Source organism: Notamacropus eugenii, chromosome X (genome assembly GCF_028372415.1).
Source record: "Notamacropus eugenii isolate mMacEug1 chromosome X, mMacEug1.pri_v2, whole genome shotgun sequence".
Taxonomy (NCBI): domain Eukaryota; kingdom Metazoa; phylum Chordata; class Mammalia; order Diprotodontia; family Macropodidae; genus Notamacropus; species Notamacropus eugenii.
The window spans coordinates 22,139,428-22,157,932 of NC_092879.1; the positions used below are offsets into that span (position 1 = coordinate 22,139,428).

An 18,505-nucleotide genomic window follows, 5' to 3' on the forward strand; every position below is an offset into this window, starting at 1 on the left:
TACTCAGTGCTGGGCTTTTCCAAAGGCCCTGAGTCAAAGGTAACCAGGATTCAGCATCTTATTTAGCTTTTAGAGTAAGCACTGGTTCCTTGGGTCATGGAGGGTAAGGGTAGAGGAGCCACTGACTGAGCTTAACATGTCATCTAGCCCTGACCCCTTCATTATACCTATGGCGAACCTGAGAGTCAGTGAATTCAGTGACTTGCCCAAAGTCACACTCAAAGTAAGTGTTAGAACTAGGATTCGAATCTGCATCTTTTGATTCCAACAGCCAGCATTCTGCCTTGTACCAGCCTCCTGATATAGCACACACACATATCCCTCAATTTCCTGATAGTCACCTCAATTCTATCTTTATGATCCTAAGATCCTGTAATTCACCAGCTCAGCCCCCCCCCACTGGCTCCCCAAGGTGCTCTTGGAAAGCTTCTGGCTTCTTGATTTTGACTCAGTTTTTCTGGATCTTCAGGTCTGCCCTTTGTTCAGCGTCACCAGCCCCGATCCCCCAAGGCCATTCCTTCTCCCATGCCCATTGGTGATCTGTAAACCTAGTTCCATTTCCTTGCCCCTGGCTCGTTGTTTCAGAAAAGGCTCCCTCTCCTCCCTTCACAAGTGCCCTAGAGCTGGGTCATCCCTAACCTGCTACACATGGGACCTTTCAAAAGCCTGGGGGGGGGTAGAAGCTGCTGATATCACCCCCAAACACGTCATAGCCCCCCACCCCCCACTGTGACTGAAGCCAACTCTTCAGAGTGAGTTAGCCCCTAACTACTATGTGTTTCAAGCATGTGGAATGGGTCCAGGGAGGCCCTCCTCCTGTCTCCCCAGGCTTGACCCGGGGATGAGTAGCTAATTAGGAAAACATTTCAATTGCCTAATTAAGCTGTGTCCTGCCTTTGGAAGGGATGCTGGAGGGATGTATCTGAGAGGGCTGCCTGCTTCCTGCCTCCAAGACCTGTTTGTTTTTACCCTCTTTGGATTCTGCTTCTATCAGTCCAGCCTCCATTTGGAAGACAGACTCAAGCTCTGAGACAGATAGCAAAGTATAATGGATTGGGACTTGGAGGCAGAGGTCCCAGATTTGACTTCCAGCTCTGCCACTGTGTCATCTCAGACAAATCTTTTCCTCAGCCTGGGCCTCAGTTTCCCCCTCTGTAAAACAAGGGAGCTGGCCTCTAAGGTCTCTTCCTGGTATAGAATTAACATCCTCTCTCAATCTCTCTCTCTCTCTCTCTCTCTCTCTCTCTCTTTCTCTCTCTCTCCCTCCCTCCCTCCCTCCCTCCTTTCCTCCCAGGAAGACCCTCAGCCATGATGTGCCTCTGGCTTCTCAGCTCACTGCTGGCCCTGAGCCAGGCTCTGCCCTTTGAGCAAAGGGGCTTCTGGGATTTCACCTTGGATGATGGGCTGGCTATGCTCAATGATGAAGAGGCATCCGGAGTTGACCCCACCTCAGGCCTGCCTGACCTGGACGCCCTCACACCCACCTACAGCGCCATGTGTCCCTTTGGTTGCCACTGCCACCTGCGCGTGGTCCAGTGCTCAGACCTGGGTGAGAAGCTGCCCTGGGAGGGGGCCCATGGTGAACTAGAGCATGATTCAGTCCTGGAAACAATAAGCCCACACATTTCCAGGCTTTAAAACAATTAACTCCCTGCTGTTTCTCTTATCAAGTTTTGCCAAATTCCAATCTGTTGCCACTATCCCCTTCCAGCACCCCCATATACCTACTCTCTCTCTAATCCATCCTGCTCAGGCTGCCAGACTCATCTTCCTAAAGTTCAGCTCTGATCTTGACCTTCCTCTGCTCAAGAGCCTCCCATGGTTCACCATTGCCAGCCTTCCTCTGCCTGGTATCCAAGGACCTCCACATTATGACCCCAGCCTATCTCTTCATCCTTATTTCCCCTGCTCCCCCATAGGACCCTTCATTCCAGCATGTACTAGGCTCATTCTTACCTTTTCCCATGTGACAGCCCCCATCCTACCTCTGGCTCCCCCATACCTCTCCATTCATCTCTGCTTATCTCAATCCTGCCAAGCACTACCAGTGCTATTGTTTTTGCCTATGAGTAAGACCCTTTTTGTTAGTGAGACTAAGAGGTCCCTAGGGCCAGAGTTTAGGTCTCAACCTTCCCTCACTTCCCCAACCCTCCCAGTGTAGATGAATGAACCCAGGGCTGGACAGACATGGGAGGGAAGAGCAGTGATCTCTCAGGGTCACTATGCCAGCTGGGCTCAGTAGGGCAAGAGGGAAAGGGAAGGGAAGGTGCAGTCCAATGCTGTTTTTATATATCAGGAAGCTGAGAGAAGAAGCTAGAAAGGGAAAGGGGCTTATCCAGGGTCACAGGGCCCCTCAGCAGCAGATCTGGGACCAAGACTCAGGTCTCCAAATCCCCTCCCCCAGCTCAGGCTGCCATGGTCTAAGCCTCCCACAATGAGGTGTCCCTGGACCTTGGACTGGGATGGGGGCTAACCTGGACTACAGCGGGGACTCTTACCACAGGCTTGAAGACCGTCCCCAAGGAGATCTCCCCAGATACCACCCTCCTGGACCTGCAGAACAATGGCATCACTGAGCTGAAGAAGGATGATTTCAAAGGCCTTCAGCATCTCTATGTAAGGCTGGGGGCCCTGTTGGGGCAGGCCCGGCTGGGCCACCCAGGCTAGCCGGGTCTGGAGGCAGAGGAAAGGGAGGGTTCATCCTCTAAGGTCTGCTTGCAAAGGATCTCAGTGGGGGTTTGTGGGTCTGGCTCAGGAGTTAAAGAATATGGGTTCCAATCCTGTCTCTGCTACCTATGTGTGACCTTGGGCAAGGCCCTTCCCTTCCCTGGGCCTCCATAAGATGAAGCTGTTGGTCTAGGTGGTGTCTGAGGTACTTTCCAGCTCCAGAGTTCAGCCCCTAGGAATTGATGTATGTGTGCCAGTCCTTTCATCTTGATCCCAGAGTTGAAATGTTGAGGGTGACCGAGGTTGGCAGAGCCCAGAAAAGTCCCTTCAGGCAGGTACTTTCTCAAAGCCTGGCTGAAGGTGGAGTCAAAGAGAGACTCCTTCCAGGCAGCCCCTCACTCACCCATCCACTGGAAGCATAGGTTATTAAATTGTGATCTACTGTGGTGTTGACCACTTTGGGCTGTTTCACTTTGTCCCATGATACATCTTCCTTTATCACAAGTGCCCTTCCAACCCTGAAAAGTAGGCAGGGCAGTAACTATTAAAACTGGGGAACATCTGAGGTCTGGAAAGGGCCTTGTCTGAGGTCATGTACTCGGGCTCGGTTTGAAGGCCTCCTAAATCTCAAGAGTTTTGGACTGTTCTCATTAAAGCAAGTGCCTTTGGGGTAAGGTGGAGGGGTAGATGGATGTACACTTGGGAAAAGAAGTAAGAGGGGAAGGAAAAGGGCCATTCCTTCTCCAACATGGCCAACTATGGATCAGCTAGTTGTCAACCATGTTGGAGATGAAATTTTTATCCTTGGTGGGCTAGCTGGCTTCGAGGGCCTTTCCACCTCCAGGAGTCTGTGACCTAGTGGGTCTCATCCTTCTTCCTCGTCTCAGGCTCTGGTGCTGGTGAACAACAAGATCTCCAAAATCCATCCAAAGGCCTTTAGCCCACTTCGAAAACTGCAGAAGCTCTATATCTCCAAGAATCACCTGGTAGAGATCCCACCAAATCTGCCCAGCTCCCTGGTGGAACTGAGGATTCATGACAACAAAATCAAGAAGGTGTCCAAGGCAGTGTTCAGCGGGCTCAAGAACATGAATTGCATTGGTGAGTGGGCCTTGACCTCACTCCACTCCCCCCCATACACATATGAACATGTCTATATGTGCTGTGGACATGTCATCTGGGACTCATCTGATAGGGGAGAAGACCCCCAGCAGCTAACGTGCATCAGCTCAAGCCCTTCAAGACAGGAATGTCATAGGGAGTCTGACAAGCATGAAAGATAAGGATACAACAGTGTGTGTGTGTGTGTGTGTGTGTGTGTGTATGTGTGTGTGTGTGTGTGTGTGTGTGTGTGTGTAAGGCCTCAAAGTGAATAATGAAGTCTTCACAAAATCCATGCACTAAAGCTAAATCACTTTACTCAAGACAGAGGCCCTCCAGCTCTCAATCAATACCTATTGACTCTTAATTTGCATAGGCTTCTAATGAGCTTATCGATCTCATTTCCCAGCCCACGGAAAATTAGAAACCGTGAATTATGTTGGGATGAGAATGGAAGGAAAGAGAAGGAGAACTTGCTAAATAAAGGTAGGCAGGTTGACAGCAGTTGGAAGAGATCATTGATAGCATGACAGTGAGAGAGAAAACAGTCTTGGGCTGTTATATAACTCCACATATAACAGTAGCCCAGGAGGCATTATATTTCAGCTTAGGACAGCACCAGATTTCATCAGGATGGCTTCAAGTCACCGAGGAAATGTCAGATACACAATCCACACAGGTCAATGCTATCTGCTGATGCTGGGCAGGGGCCCAGCACATTTGAGAAACATTGCCATCCCCAACAGCTGGACTGCTCCTCAGCTTCTAACCCTGACTCTGACCTTGGTGTCAATCTTGTTCTCTCTTCTGGTTGGGGAGGAAGGGTGGGAGAGAGGTTCAGAAAGACCTGTGCAGGTGTGGCCAGCTGTGGGGAGGCAGGACTTAGGGCAGAAAAGCCCATGCAAGGAGGGGGTAAGGCGAATGTCTGGCAGAAAGAGGTTTGGGAAGGCAAAGAGGAACTTCTCGGTCCCAGGATGGATATCCCTGGCTTGCCCTTTCCCTCTCTCTTCCCCCTCTCTCCCCTCATCTTTACTCAGAAACTTTACCTGTGTTTCTCTTACTTCTCCTTGACTCAATGTGTCTCTCCCTTTCTCTGTCTTTATGTCTCAGTCAACCACTTCAAATGATCACATACCCACAAAGTATCTACCTCGTACCAAATATGCTTGACAACCACGTCCCTACCTGGCCAGGAGTTTATGATCAAAGGGGCAGAGATAGGACCTGAGTACGAATAATTATGCAACAAAATAAATGGTGTTAAGTGCAGAAGAGAGACAGCAGAAGACACTGGAGGTGTGAGGCAGGGGTCAGAGCACTCTTGGCCAGGCTCAGTGAAGGCATTAGAGGTGGACGTTCCAGACTTCCCAAGGCATGGGGAAAGAAGGCTGAGGATGTGGAGGTAGGGAAGGTTCCTTAGGTTTGCCTTTCATCTCTCTGTAGACTCTCCTGCTCCTCCCCTTTGCTTCCCCAGCCCAGCCCCTCAGTCACCCTTATGGATCTAGTCAGGTCTGCTAGCTCTTTGTCCTGTTCTGCTGTCTTGGCTAATCCTTCAAGGAAGACAGGTTTCATTTCTTTCAGAGATGGGAGGAAATCCCCTCGAGAATAGCGGTTTTGAACCTGGTGCCTTCGATGGTCTGAAACTGAATTACCTTCGCATCTCAGAGGCCAAGCTCACAGGCATCCCTAAAGGTAACTGCCTCTTTCCCACTCTTTGGAAGTCTTATCCAGAAAGAGAATCCCCCCCATCCCTAGGAAGCCTAGAGGTGGAAGAGACTGTGGGGATCATCTATGCCAACCCACTTCCTTAATCCTATAGAGAATATTGAGTAGAGATGGGACTTAACTAAGGTCAGTGAGGGTCTTCTGACCCCCAGGTCAGGGCTCTAACCACCAGGTGCTACTTCCATGTCCCAGAGCCATGTGAAGCTGACAGCTTCCCCTCTGCGGTGGGAGGGGTGGGAGGAAGCAATTACAGAGCAGTAGGGTTCCCTCTGCACACTGGCCCTTCCCAGCGGGAAATTGGCATGAACCTATATGGGTCATGGGTATATGGGTATGGGAGGGTGACAATACTCTTCTCATCCCAGCCTTCTCCTGTCTGAAATTGTGCCTTCCTTCCAAGTCACAGATAGGTCAAACCACAACAGCCCCCATTAAGATGAATCCAGGAGTTCTGGGAGAATAATTGAGGGTCTTTATGCTGCCCCCTACTGGTGCTCTCCTTGAAGTCCTGCTCTTTTCAGAGAGTTATCATGAGCCTCTCAGACCATCCTCTATCCACCTCCCCCATTTCCCCCTTCCATCCCATATAGAGTTGCATGGGACAAGACTGGGTCTGTCCCCCAGTAACATCAACCCTTAAATCCCCGTCCCCACTGTCCTCTTTTGCTTCCAGATCTCCCTGAGACTCTGAATGAACTTCATCTGGACCACAACAAGATCCAGGCCATTGAATTAGAGGACCTTCTCCGGTACTCCAAGCTCTACAGGTCAGGCCCAGGGGCTACTGAAGTGCTCATCGGTAACATCCTCCCTCTTCTCATAAAGGGGCCAGTTCACTATGGACAGGACACAGCAGTTGGAGATGAGGAACAGGACTGCCAGCTACAGAATGGTATCCCCCACTTTCCCACCCTTCTAATTCAGTGCTTGCTCTCACCCTCATTTCAGGTTGGGCCTGGGACACAATCACATCCGAATGATCGAGAATGGGAGCCTGACCTTCATGCCCACCCTGAGGGAACTCCACTTGGACAATAACAAGCTGTCCAAAGTACCCCCAGGCCTCCCTGACCTCAAATTCCTCCAGGTAAGAGTAGGCCAGACCCAGCATCAACTCCAGTTGATCCTCTGGGCATTCTCTATGGGCATCAGGTCTGATTTGTTTACATCTCTAACCTCTCCATTTACCTTGGTCAATGCAGGAAGGGAACCCTCGTTCTTGCTGCAAGTTGAAAGCCTGACAAGCTAAACTTTGCAAGGACCCAAGCTGTTATTGTTGTTTGATTGTGTCTGACTCCATGTGACCCAATTTGGAGTTTTCTTGGCAGAGATAGTGGAGTGATTTGCCATTTTCTTCTCCAGCCCGTTTTACAGATGAGGAAACTGAGGCAAACAGGGTGAGGTGACTTGCCCAGGATTACACAGTTAGTCAGTGTCTGAGGCCTCAGGAAGTCTTCTGGACTCCAGGCTCAGTATTCTATCCACTGCAGCGCCACCTAGTAGCCCAAAAGGGCTGAGAGGTAATGCTATCTATCTGGTCCTAGTATGGAGGAGAAAGGAGGTTCAGGACAAAACCAAGTAGAGACCAGGATACAGAGATGAACTGGTCTCTCAGCTCTACTCCAGATAGATCTCCACAGGATAGTTGTTTCACTGGGTTGGAAATTCATCTCCCAGCCACTGTCACACATCCTTATTTCTAGGGGAAAAGTAAAAGTATGCTTGATTTCAAGGTCAGATCTGGGAAGGGGGTGGGCAATCAAATTCTCTACTAATTTGCCATTATCCACAGCTCCAACCCTTTCCATTAGTATAGGTTAACACCTAGTAAGGACAGAAAATATTTATATAACGCTGGAAGCTTTGCCAAGTACTTTACATGGTCTCACTTGACCCTCACAACCACCATGTGAAATGGGTGCTATTGTTATACCCATTTTACCAATGGGGAAACTGAGGTCAGAGAAGTAACAGGGCTTGCCTGGGGTCAAACAGTTAATAAGAACAGAGCAGGATTCTGGTCCGGGTCTTCCAGACTCCAGACCCAATGCACAATCCACAAAATTATGCAGCAGTGTAGGATCAGCTGGAGTGAAGAAGGTCTGCCTGGCCTCACTCCTCCCTCTGTTCCATACCAGTGGAAGGTTGGGCTAGGTTCAGGGATTGTTGGCTATATGAGGACAAACTGACAGGTCAAGGCCTCTTCTGATTGCATAGAGAGAGGCTGGGGGGAACCCCAAAGAACTCTGGGAGAAATAGCCTTCGAACTATAGACATGAATCCTCAGACCCCCTTGGGGCTCTGAAGAGAGCCTTAGATTCACCAAACCTCAAGTTTCCCTGAAGAAAAAGAGTACAGGACTCATCCCCAGCTCCAAAGAAAGGGAAAACCAAACCCAGGAAGGTTTGAAAGGTTGCATGGCTGTAGTGCATAGAGCTCTTGGCCTAGAGTCAGGAAGACTTGAGTTCAAATCCAGCCTCAGACACTTGCTTGAAGTGTGATGCTGGGCAAGTCACTTCACCTCTGTCTGCCTTAGTTTCCTCACCTATAAAATGGGGGCAGAGGCCATCTAGACCTGTGAGGGCTTTTCCAGCTCCAGCTTTAGGATCTTAGAATTCCCTCCTGGAGTTCTGAAGGGAGTTGGGCAGGGAAGTGGGAGGCTCACTTCTGCCCTGCCCCTCCCCTGGAAAGGAATCTTAGACTCTCCCAAATATGTACTCTGGGGTCTGGTTTATTAAAAGATATTGGCCAGGGTCCAAGAATGTGAAGACCTGGCCCCTTCGGATTAGGTCCTTTCTTTCCCCAAGAGCTCTGGTCTGGGAAATAAGAGATCTGGGTTCTAGTATTGGGTTCTCAATTTGCCACTGGACTCTCTGTAGGCAAATGGAATAAGCTGCCCTGAGGGAAATGAGTTTCTGAATTTCTCCAAGGGCCCCTGTAGCCCTGACATTCTGTGACTCTGTGAAAGAAGACCCCAGCCCCCTCACTGTGCCTTTGAAAGGGGAATGGAGGCACCTCCAGCTGTGGCCATCTGGTGCTGGGGGAGGTGCAGAGAGGGACCAGAGTCCTGAGTCTGGCCCTACCAGGGCCCCACGCTCCCCATCCACTGGGCAAGGGTGCCCTCTGGTGGTCAGAGAAGATGTTTCCTTTTTCTTCTCAGAGATCCTCACATTTTAAAAGGAGAGATAGAGACTGAGAGACAAAGTTAGGGAGATTTTATTTTTCCAAAGAGATTCCTCTCCCCTTCCTGCACCAGCCATCCCATGTAGCAAAGGAATGTCCCACATTTCTACTTTCAAATTTCCCAGGCTGTGCTCTCTCAACCTTGAGCTACCCATTGCAGCCTCAGATTATTCAAGACCTACTTCAGCAAACTTTTGGATTAGGGGGAAAATGTCTCAAGAGTCCCAAACTCTCAGATGAGAGGGACCTCAGAGTCCAAGTAGTCCTCCTCTTTAATCCTTCCTCCCCTCTTCAGAGGAACTTCTGAGCTGTTCAGATGACATCCAGTGGCTGCTGACTCTGAACTCTCTGCATGTGAGGGGGAGAACCAGGTGATCATGGATGGCAAATAAGAATCTCTGAATCTAGAGAGACAGACAGACAGAGACAGAGAAGCGCACTCTCTGCCCACTTTGGGGCAGCTTTCATTATGAGCAAGTTCTTTCTGTTGTTCAGTTATTGCAATTGTGTCTGACTCTTCACAACTCGATTGGCAGAGATACTGGAATGGTTTGCCATTTCCTTCTCCAGCTCATTTTACAGATGAGGAAACCCGGGGCAGACAGGGTGAAGTGACTTGTCCAAGGTTACATATCTAGGAAGTGTCTGAAGCCAGACTGGAACTCAGGAAGATGAGTCTTCTTGACTCCAGGCCCGATACTCTATCCACTGCAGCGCCACCTAGCTGCCCTCTATATTTCAGTTTCTCCTTAAATCATCCCTCCTCCAGGTTAACCAACCCCACCTCAGATCATCAAAAGATTTTCGAGTTCAGAACTGGAAGGGCCCCTGGAAAGCTAGGGTGGGCCCCTCATTTTTCCTAGAAGGGAACTGAGGAGAGGACAAGCACAATGACTTTCTATTAACCTTAAACACCATAGAAATGTTTGTTGTTTTCCAAGCTCACTCAGACAGTAAGTGGCCAAGTCAGGATTTGGTCCCAAATCTGCCAACATTAAATTCGGGTCTGGATACCACAAGCCCCCACCAGAGTTGTACCTAGGAATTATGACACCTGGAACACTGAAGTATAATGACTCCCGTGTGTGGTTGAGGGAAACTGGAGACAGAGAACATGGAGCTAAGGAACCCAGAAACCTGGGGATTCAAAGGGGGCACTTTGGGGATGGACAATAAGTTGGTCATCAAAGCTCTGAACTTTTAGGGAGGAGGGAGAATGAATGACTTGGACAGTTCCTAGAGACCACCAAAGGCCTGAATAGGAGAAAGAGAATTTTTAAAGACAAGAGGTAGCACTGAAGTCCAGCTCTCCCTCCTGGTCTTGGGGGGTCAGGAAAGAAGGAGCAGCCTTGGGCTAGGGGGCCAATAGACATGGTAGCTTCAAGGAGAAAGTTAAGCTTCAGTGAACACTAAATGGAAGGAATCCCAGAGGAAAAGCTCTCACTTGAAGGGAAGAGTTTGTTGACAATAAAGGAGGGCACCATGGAGAAAGCAGGCAAAGGATTGGGGAATTGGAAGAATGGGGGGGGGCAGACAATATCTGCCTTTGCCACTGATTCCCCTCTCATCTTGCATGTATCTCAAGCTAGGTAAGGCATTAGAGGGAAGTCTGTCTCATAAGAAAGAAGACCCAGGGAGAAGGTCCCCAGGAAGGGGAGAAAAGAAGTATGCCCCTCCAGGTTGGCCTCTGGGTCAAAGCCCCCACTGGGGGCTTCTCACCACGAATATTAACAAGGCCTCTCCTCCCTCTCGTGCTCCTGACAGGTGGTCTACCTTCACTCCAACAACATCACCAAGGTGGGCGTTAATGACTTCTGCCCCGTGGGCTTTGGCGTGAAGCGGGCCTATTACAACGGCATCAGTCTCTTCAACAACCCTGTGCCCTACTGGGAGGTGCAGCCAGCGACTTTCCGATGTGTCACTGACCGCCTGGCTATCCAATTTGGCAACTACAAGAAGTAGTGAGGAAGGGGAGGAGGCAGCGGGACCCCCTTGGGAAAGAAACCCGGCTGAGAAGGGAAAAAACAGGAGAGAGACACAAAGAGGGTATAGGAGGAGGCAAAATCATGTGTTATAAACCCGAACCCCAACAGCCTCACCTTAGCCCAATGTGAACCCTGCCCAGGCCCTCATCCACACTTTAATCCCACACTCCACTTTAATGGGAATTTGAATCTCCAACTCCCTTGCAGACTTTCATAGCCTCTTTTTTGCTCTTTGGCTCCCTGACCTGCCACATCCAAAGCTATAGCTGAGTATAGATGGGTAGGGAGAGGCAAGGGGCCCACAGGCCATGTGGGAGAGCTGGGAGCCCTGGTCTCTAGCTTTCTGGCAGAATCCCCCAGATCTGGTACTTTCTGGAGAGCTGGGGAGATGGTCAGCCTGGTTAGGGTTTCCTTCCCCACCCCCATACTCTCCCCACCCCAGTCCCACTGAATCTCTAAAGCAGATTTCCAAAAGCTCTAGTTCTGGGCATTTCTTTTATGTGGTTCTATGTTGGGTAGAGTTTAGTCCTAGTGTGTCTACCCAAGCAGGGATGTCTCTCTCCTCGCCTTTCTCCCTTCCTTGCCTCTTTCCTCTGCTCTTTCTCTACTTCCCCATTTCTCCCCTTTCCTTTATCTGTCTCCTTTCTCTTCTTCTCCTTCTTTCCTTTAATTTCTCCTCTTCTCTCTCCTAGTCTGTCTCCCCTTTTCCTCTTTTCCCCTCTGTCCTTTGTCCTTTCCCCTTTCTCTTGACTCTCCTCTCTGCTCTGTCCTCTCTTCCATTTCCTCTCTGTTTCTTCTCTTCTATCTTCCTTTCCTCTATCTTCTCCTTTCTGTCTCCTCACCCAATTTCTGCCTTTTTTCTTCCTCTTTTCTCCCCTTCCTTTCTTTGCTTCCTCTATCCTTTCTTCTCTGCTCCCCTTTTCCCTCTCACTTTCCCTTCTCTCCATTTTCTTTATCTAGTTTCTTTTATCTTTCTCTTTCTCCTTCCACCCCAGCCAAAGTGGCTCTCTTCTCCTCCCCCACCCCTCTCTTCCTTCCTTCCTGTTTTTTTCTGCTCTCCCTCTACTCTTATTTTCTCCCATCTTTCCTCTCTGTCTCTGTGTCTCTCTGTCTCTGTGTCTCTGTCTCCCTCTGTGTGTGTCTCTCTCTCTGTCTCTCTCTCTCTCTCTCTTCTCTCTTTCCTTACGTATGTTTCTCTCCCTGACTTTTCTCTCATCCTGTCTCTCACCTTTTTCCTCCCCTCTGGCTCTCTCACTTCCCTCTCCACTCCCCTCTCTTTTGCTCAATTCCCTCTTCTCTCCCCTCTGTCTCTCTCACTTCTTTCTCTCCTCCCCTCCTTCTCTCTCCCTTACTTATCTCTCTCCTTCCCTCCGTATCCCTCATTATCTCTCCTCCCATCTTTCTCTTACTTCTCTCTCCCTCCTTCTCTCTCACTTGTCTCTCTCCTCTCTTGTCTCCCTCACTTGTGTCTCTCCCTCCCATCTCTCTCACTCAATTATCTCTCCTTCCCTCTCTCTCTCTCTCACTTCTCTTTTTCCTTCCCTCTCTATCTCTCACTTCTCTCTCTCTTCCTCTGTCTTCCTCACTTCTCTCTCCTTCCATCTCTCTCCCTCACTTGTCTCTCTCCTTCCCTCTCTATCCTTCATTTCTCTCTCTCCTCCCCTGTCTCCCTCACTTCTCTCTCCTCCCATCTCTCTCTTTCACTTGTCTCTCCTCCTTCCCTTTCTATCCTTCATTTCTCTCTCTCCTCCCATCTCCCTCACTTCTCTCTCCTCCCATCTCTCTCCCTCACTTATCTCTCTCCTTCCCTCTCTCTCACTTCTCTTTCTCCTTCCCTCCCTATCCCTTATTTCTCTCTCCTCCCATCTTTCTCTTACTTCTCTCTCCTTTCTTCTCTCTCACTTGTCTCTCTCCTCCCATCTCTCTCACTCAATTATCTCTCCTTCCCTCTCTCTCTCACTTCTCTTTTTCTTCCCTCTCTCTCACTTCTTTCTCCTTCCCTCTCTATCCCTCACTTCTCTCTCCTCCCATCTCTCTCCCTCACTTGTCTCTCTCCTTCCCTCTCTATCCTTCATTTCTCTCTCTCCTCCCCTGTCTCCCTCACTTCTCTCTCCTCTCCTTTTCTCTCTCTCCCTCACTTCTCTCTCTCCTCCCCTGTCTCCCTCACTTCTCTCTCTCTCCTTTTTCTCTCTCTCCCTCACTTCTCTCTCTCTTGCCCTGTCTCCCTCACTTGGCTCTCTCCTCCCATCCTCTCCCTCACTTCTCTCTCCTTCCCTTCTCTCTCTCCTTCCCTCTCTCCTTCACTTCTCTCTCTCCTTCCCTCTCTCCCTCACTTCTCTCTCTCTCCTTTTCTCTCTTTCCCTCACTTCTCTCTCTCTTGCCCTGTCTCCCTCACTTGTCTCTCTCCTGCCATCTCTCTCCCTCACTTCTCTCTCTTCCTCTCTGTCTCTTTCTCTCACTTCTTTCTTTTTCTCTTTTCTCTCCCTTCCTCTTCTCTGCTACCTTGCCTCAGATACTATCACCATCTACTCTTTATCACTCAGTCCCCAGGGAAAGTGGAAACCTGTCTTACTCATTAGCCCCAACCCCATGTGCTAAGGGAATCAAAATCCTAAGTGCATGGAAAGAGGCTGATGGAGGAAGACCTGTTTCTGAACCCCAGGAGAAAAGATGGGCTATGGGATGGGGATGGTGTGAAAGGAACATAAATGGGAACTCAAGAAAGGGATATGACTTTCCTAGAAGCTGGGGTGGGAGATGGTAAGACCTGACTGAGCCCTATTCCTGACTCTGGTGTCCACCTTGGCCTTAACATTCAGACTAGAGGAGCCCTCGACCCCAGAGACTGTCAGGTGGAGGTTGTAGCAAGCCTTACCCAAGCTAATTCCTCATGCTAGCAGGCCATCTGGGTCCACCCTGGACTAGGTGGGGAGGAGGGGGTACAGCTTAATCTTAGGGCCCTGGCTGGGAGGACAAATGCACCAAGAGAACAGTTCTACTCAAACACTATCTCCTGTCACCCCCAACCTATACCCAAGAAGCTGAGCTTCCTTTGAGAGGCAAGGGTAGTCATGGGCCCTTGGCCCAGGGAGCAAGTAGTGAAGGGGCTGAGTTGCCTGTTCCCCCCACCCCCTTGGACCCCTCCCCTCAGCAGTCTTCGGGGCTCCTCCCTGCACTGTATGGGGCACCCGAAGCACCATCCCTCTGGTGTGACAGCTGTTGTTGGAATGATTAAAGAGCCAATGTGCAATAGGAAGCCCTGTGTGGCCCTTCAATGCGGGCTGGAGGGGGGCGGGGCAGGGGAGGAGCCTGCTGGGGAAATGGGGGCAGGCTGGAGGCCCTCTCAGACCTGGCCTCTTGCCGCCGCAGCTGCCACCGCCGCCGCCTTCTCCAGCTCCATCGCTGGGCAACGCTCTGCTGCAGGCGGGGTGGGGACGGTGTGGAAAGCACCAGATTTGGAGTCGGGGAACCTCAGTTCAAATTAGGGATTTGCTACTTCCTAGCAAGTCCCTTCCCCTCCCTAGGCCTCGTTTTCCTTCTCTGTAAAATGAGATTGGGCAAAGTGGCCTGTGAGGTACCTTCCAACTCTAGATCAATGATCTAGGGGGAGATAGGCAGGAAAGACTTGGGCCCCGCCACTACTGGAACTCCTCGAAAGTTAGCAATTTGAGCCTTACCTGCATCCAGCGATCCTCCCAAGCCTTTCACCAGGGAGCTTTCAGTGCAGTTAAGAATCAGGCCTCACCCACAGACATTCACTGAGGAGCACAGTCAATGAGAGGGCACAGAGGGTTCGGAGAGGGAGACTCAAACTGGGCCTTGAAAAATGGGGTAGGAAGGAGAGGGAGGATTTTCCAGGCAGGGGTTAAAGGGTAACGAAAGGCCCAAGTGAGCCTGGTATACTGGGGGCGGGGCCGGGTGGGGGGGGGCAGTAATACTAAGCTGGCACAGAAGGGGAATGTTGCAAGGTGATGGAAATAAGTTTGGTGGAAGGCTTAGAAGCCAAACTGAGGACTCAGGACTTTGCGTCAGAGCCAATGGGCAGCCCACTGAAGAGTTCTGAGCAGGGGGCTATGTGCCTGGAGAGATTACTTAGGCAAAAAATGTCAAAGATGGAGTGGAAGGGGAGAACTGGGGGAGGGGGGGGGGGAGGGCGGGGCAGAGTGACCATTCAGTAGCACCGACTGGAAGCGGGCAGAAGAGGAAGCCGGAACAGGGAGAGGGGAGGTGATTGGACAGCACCTACAAGAGAGAAAGAGGAGTCAGCAGTAACAGTGAGGTCTTTGGAACTAGAGAGAATGGGTACTTCAATAAGAGAGGTCAGGGTTCCTTGAGAGGCTCTCCACAATGGGGAAGTAGCTCATCTAGTAACAGCACTTTTAAACCCTACCCCCTCCCACCCTACACACACATACACACACACAGTCATACATGAACACTCTTACTCAGACATACCCAATCACATATTCACACACACAATCACACAGGAACACTCATACACATATATGCCCAATCACACAAACTCACACATACATACACAGTCACACACGAACATTCATACACAAATATACCCATCACATATGCGCACGGCACACACACACACACACACACACACACACACACATATACACACACACCCCTAAACTCTCATGCTAAAAGAATGTGAAAAATCCCTCCACAACTAAATCAGAGCTCCACGACTTCAGGAGATTAGTCCTAGAGAGTGGCCTGAGGCACATAAAGGCTAAGTGACTTGTCCAAAATTTCACAGCTTCTAGGTATCAGGTGAAATGGGCCCCAGGCCATCCTGACTCTATGTGGCCCAACCCACTGCAAAATCAGAAGCCAGTTGATAAACAAGAATCCCAAGATCACGGGACATAGTTTATCTTATTGGCTGCTTCTTCTATTATTGAAAAGTCCTCCATGCCAGACCCTCCCCTGCTCCTGTCCTTCAATAGATTATTGATTCCTGCAGTGCTGGAGGATCCCAAAATACAGCGATTTACCAAATCAACCTCGTCCAGACTGAAAGATTTCATTAGTGAGGGGTGAGGGGAAGGAGGGACAATATTGGGGAGATTTTACATTTTAAATCAGGAGACAGTAAGTGTGCAAACCATTCACCTTGGAAACCAAAGAGAAAGCAGCATCACAAGGAATGCAGCTGCTGGACTTGACTCTGTCTTGTTTGGCTATGCTAACTAGCCGTACAATGGACAGCCAGCCACCAGTTAAACAAGTGAGCCATTAGGCAGAGATGGGCTGGCAGCTTGCACACAGGTGGACGCTTCTTGTCGACTGGTCCCTGGTGGCTTTTCTTCCTGACACAGTCAGAGGGAGCCTACTGCCCGGGCCCACATCCCAGTTAGGGGCTTTACAATGAAGATTACATGGCAAATCAGGGGTCGCTATGGAGATATGACAAGGGGGAGAATAAGAATATTCTTTGCCTTTCAATAATGCTTTCTGCTCTTACAAAGAAAGTCTCTTGGCCTATGCTGGGTAAGTGGCCGCTTTCCTGGGGTGTTTTCAATGAGGCACCAGGCAGATCCTTAACCCCAAATGCCAGCACACGATCTCTCATGCCACCATGAGAGCTATACTCCATTAAAGCAAGTGCCCTTTTCTGAGTTCAGGAAGACTCCTTAAATAACCAAAGAAGAAGAAAGGGTCCTCAAGTAACACACATAAAGTACAGGGCAGGAAGGCTGGAGGAGGAGGCCTTCCTTGAGGGGCTAGCACCTTGCCTAATTGTCTCACCATCACCTAGTAGGGTATCAGATTAGCTGTTGGCCAGTTGGCAGCATGAATGGGATCCATGATGAACTTCTGGAAAGTGCATGAAATGAGGGCTGCCAGGAGGGGAAAGGGGGATGATAAGGGAGATAGAAAGCTACTGGACAGGCACCACCCCCTTCACTGTGTTTGGGGATGAAGGGAGACAGAAAAGGGCAAGAAAGCCTCCAGAACAGAAGCAGGAAGAGAAGGTTTGGGGGATGCACCAGAAAGAGGTGAGGCCAAGAATGGAAGGATTTTTTCACAGCTCAGGGTGGCATAGAGGTTATTCTGGGGAAGAAACCCTAAGTAGTCAACTCTGCCACACTCCGTCGGGGAGTTGTGGGAGAGTACCCAGGACTGGGTAGGAGACTGGCAGACTTAACACCAAGGCTTCCTGCATCTCTCACTTGCTTAGAAAGCTTCAGTGGCTCAACACCAACAGATACAAATCACAAAATCCTAGCTCTCGAAGTCAGTGAGTCCAGCCACACAATCCATAGAGGACAAAATTGAGACTCAAGGACGGGAAGGGCCTTGGCCAAAGTCACACAGAGAATCCCAGATGTAGGGCTGGAAGGAACTCAAAGGCCAGTCAGACTGATCCCTTCCTTTTACAGAAAAGAAAACTGAGGTCTGGGAGGGAAAGTGACTTGCCCATGATCCTATACAGGATCCTGGTTGTAGAGTAGGAAGGGACCTCAAAAGCTATCTAATGCAATCCCTACCTGAACAAGAATCTTTCTATAACATACCTTGACAAATAATGATGATAGTGATGATGATGGCAGGTAGCATGTATATAGAGGTTTCTCGTTGCAAAATGCTTTCAGATATTATGTCATTTGAGCCTTACAATGTCACTGGGAGGCAGGTGCTATTATTAGTCTCATGTTATGGATATGGAAACTGAGGCTGAGATGAAGTGACTTGTCACCCAGCTAAGTAAATATTTGAGGCAAGAATCCAACTTGGGCCTCCCTGACACCAAGGTCCGAGCTCTAGCTACTTCCCAGTCAGACATTCAACCCCTGCTTTCTGGCAACCTGCTCCACTCCTGGCCAACTCAGATGGGGAGGAAGTATAGCCAAGTGGAGAAAATTGAATCCCTTTCATGTAACAGCCCTTCAAATACTTATGGATGTCTCTTGTGTTCCCCCAATCCTTCAGCCAATCCTCATGTTGAGGGGACTCAAGGTCCCAGTGGCCTCCTCTGGACACCCTCTAGTTTTTCTATGTTCTTTCTAAAAGGTGGTGCTCAGGACTGCTCCTAGTGTTCCAGGTGAGCTCCAGCCTCCAGCCTTTTACCTCCCTCAGCCTCTCCACTCAGCCTTTCAGTGCAGCCTCCAATGGCATGGATCTGGGAACTGCCATTTCACAATGTCAATGCCCAGTTCTTTCTTGAGATCTACAGTTCAAATGAAAATGAGGCTCAGAAGGATGGACAAATTCAAACGACAAGAATCCACGTCCCTCCTCTCAGACAAACCCTGAACTCTGGGTACTTCCCATTCAGGGTCTTTTCTTTGAAAGCATCTCTTCGTTCAGGTCAATTCAACAAATATCTATTAAGAGCCCACCATGCTCCAAGTGGCACTGCCCTTGGGGGACATTACATTGTACCTGGGAGGGGGAAAAGCAAGTACACAAAACATATACGCACAAAACATCTGCAGAATTAAACCCTGGGTCATTAGAGAGGGTGGGCAGTAATAACTGGGGAGCGGGCAGGGAAGGCTTTATGAGAAGCTCTGAAGGAAGTCTAAAAGTCAGAAGGGAAGAGGGAGTGCATGCCAGGCATCAGGATAAAGCTCCGGAGGCAGGAGATGGGAGAAGGGAAGAGAGACATTTTCGTGGATTTGTTTAAACCAAGAAGTAAGAAATGAAGGGAACAGCTTTCTCTGAAGTCCACCTAGCTTTAGGTGCTCTCCCCAGTGTGACCGTCCCTTAGTTTCTAGACTTCCTCACCTTCCTCTTCTCATGCTGTCTTTCTTTTTCCACCAGATTTTATAAGAGTATCTACTTGGTCTGGATTCTTAACTCAGTCCTTCATCCTTTCCCATGCA

At 49.7% G+C, this 18,505-nt stretch overlaps 1 protein-coding gene across 2 annotated transcripts in view; it reads left to right on the forward strand.

Moving 5' to 3' along the window:
- The window catches only part of BGN (biglycan), a 29,123-nt gene extending 17,451 nt beyond the window's left edge, over positions 1-11,672 (forward strand). The window contains exons 2-8 of one of the 2 annotated variants that reach the window (XM_072626633.1): positions 1,299-1,549; positions 2,504-2,616; positions 3,555-3,768; positions 5,350-5,460; positions 6,167-6,260; positions 6,442-6,580; positions 10,441-11,672. In XM_072626633.1, the coding sequence (XP_072482734.1) occupies positions 1,309-1,549; positions 2,504-2,616; positions 3,555-3,768; positions 5,350-5,460; positions 6,167-6,260; positions 6,442-6,580; positions 10,441-10,638 (1,110 nt within the window). In that variant the 5' untranslated portion in view covers positions 1,299-1,308 and the 3' untranslated portion in view covers positions 10,639-11,672. Of the gene's footprint in view, positions 1-1,294; positions 1,550-2,503; positions 2,617-3,554; positions 3,769-5,349; positions 5,461-6,166; positions 6,261-6,441; positions 6,581-10,440 lie in introns of both variants that reach the window. The other variant, XM_072626632.1, reaches the window with a different exon arrangement.
- Positions 11,673-18,505: the final 6,833 nt, after the last annotated feature.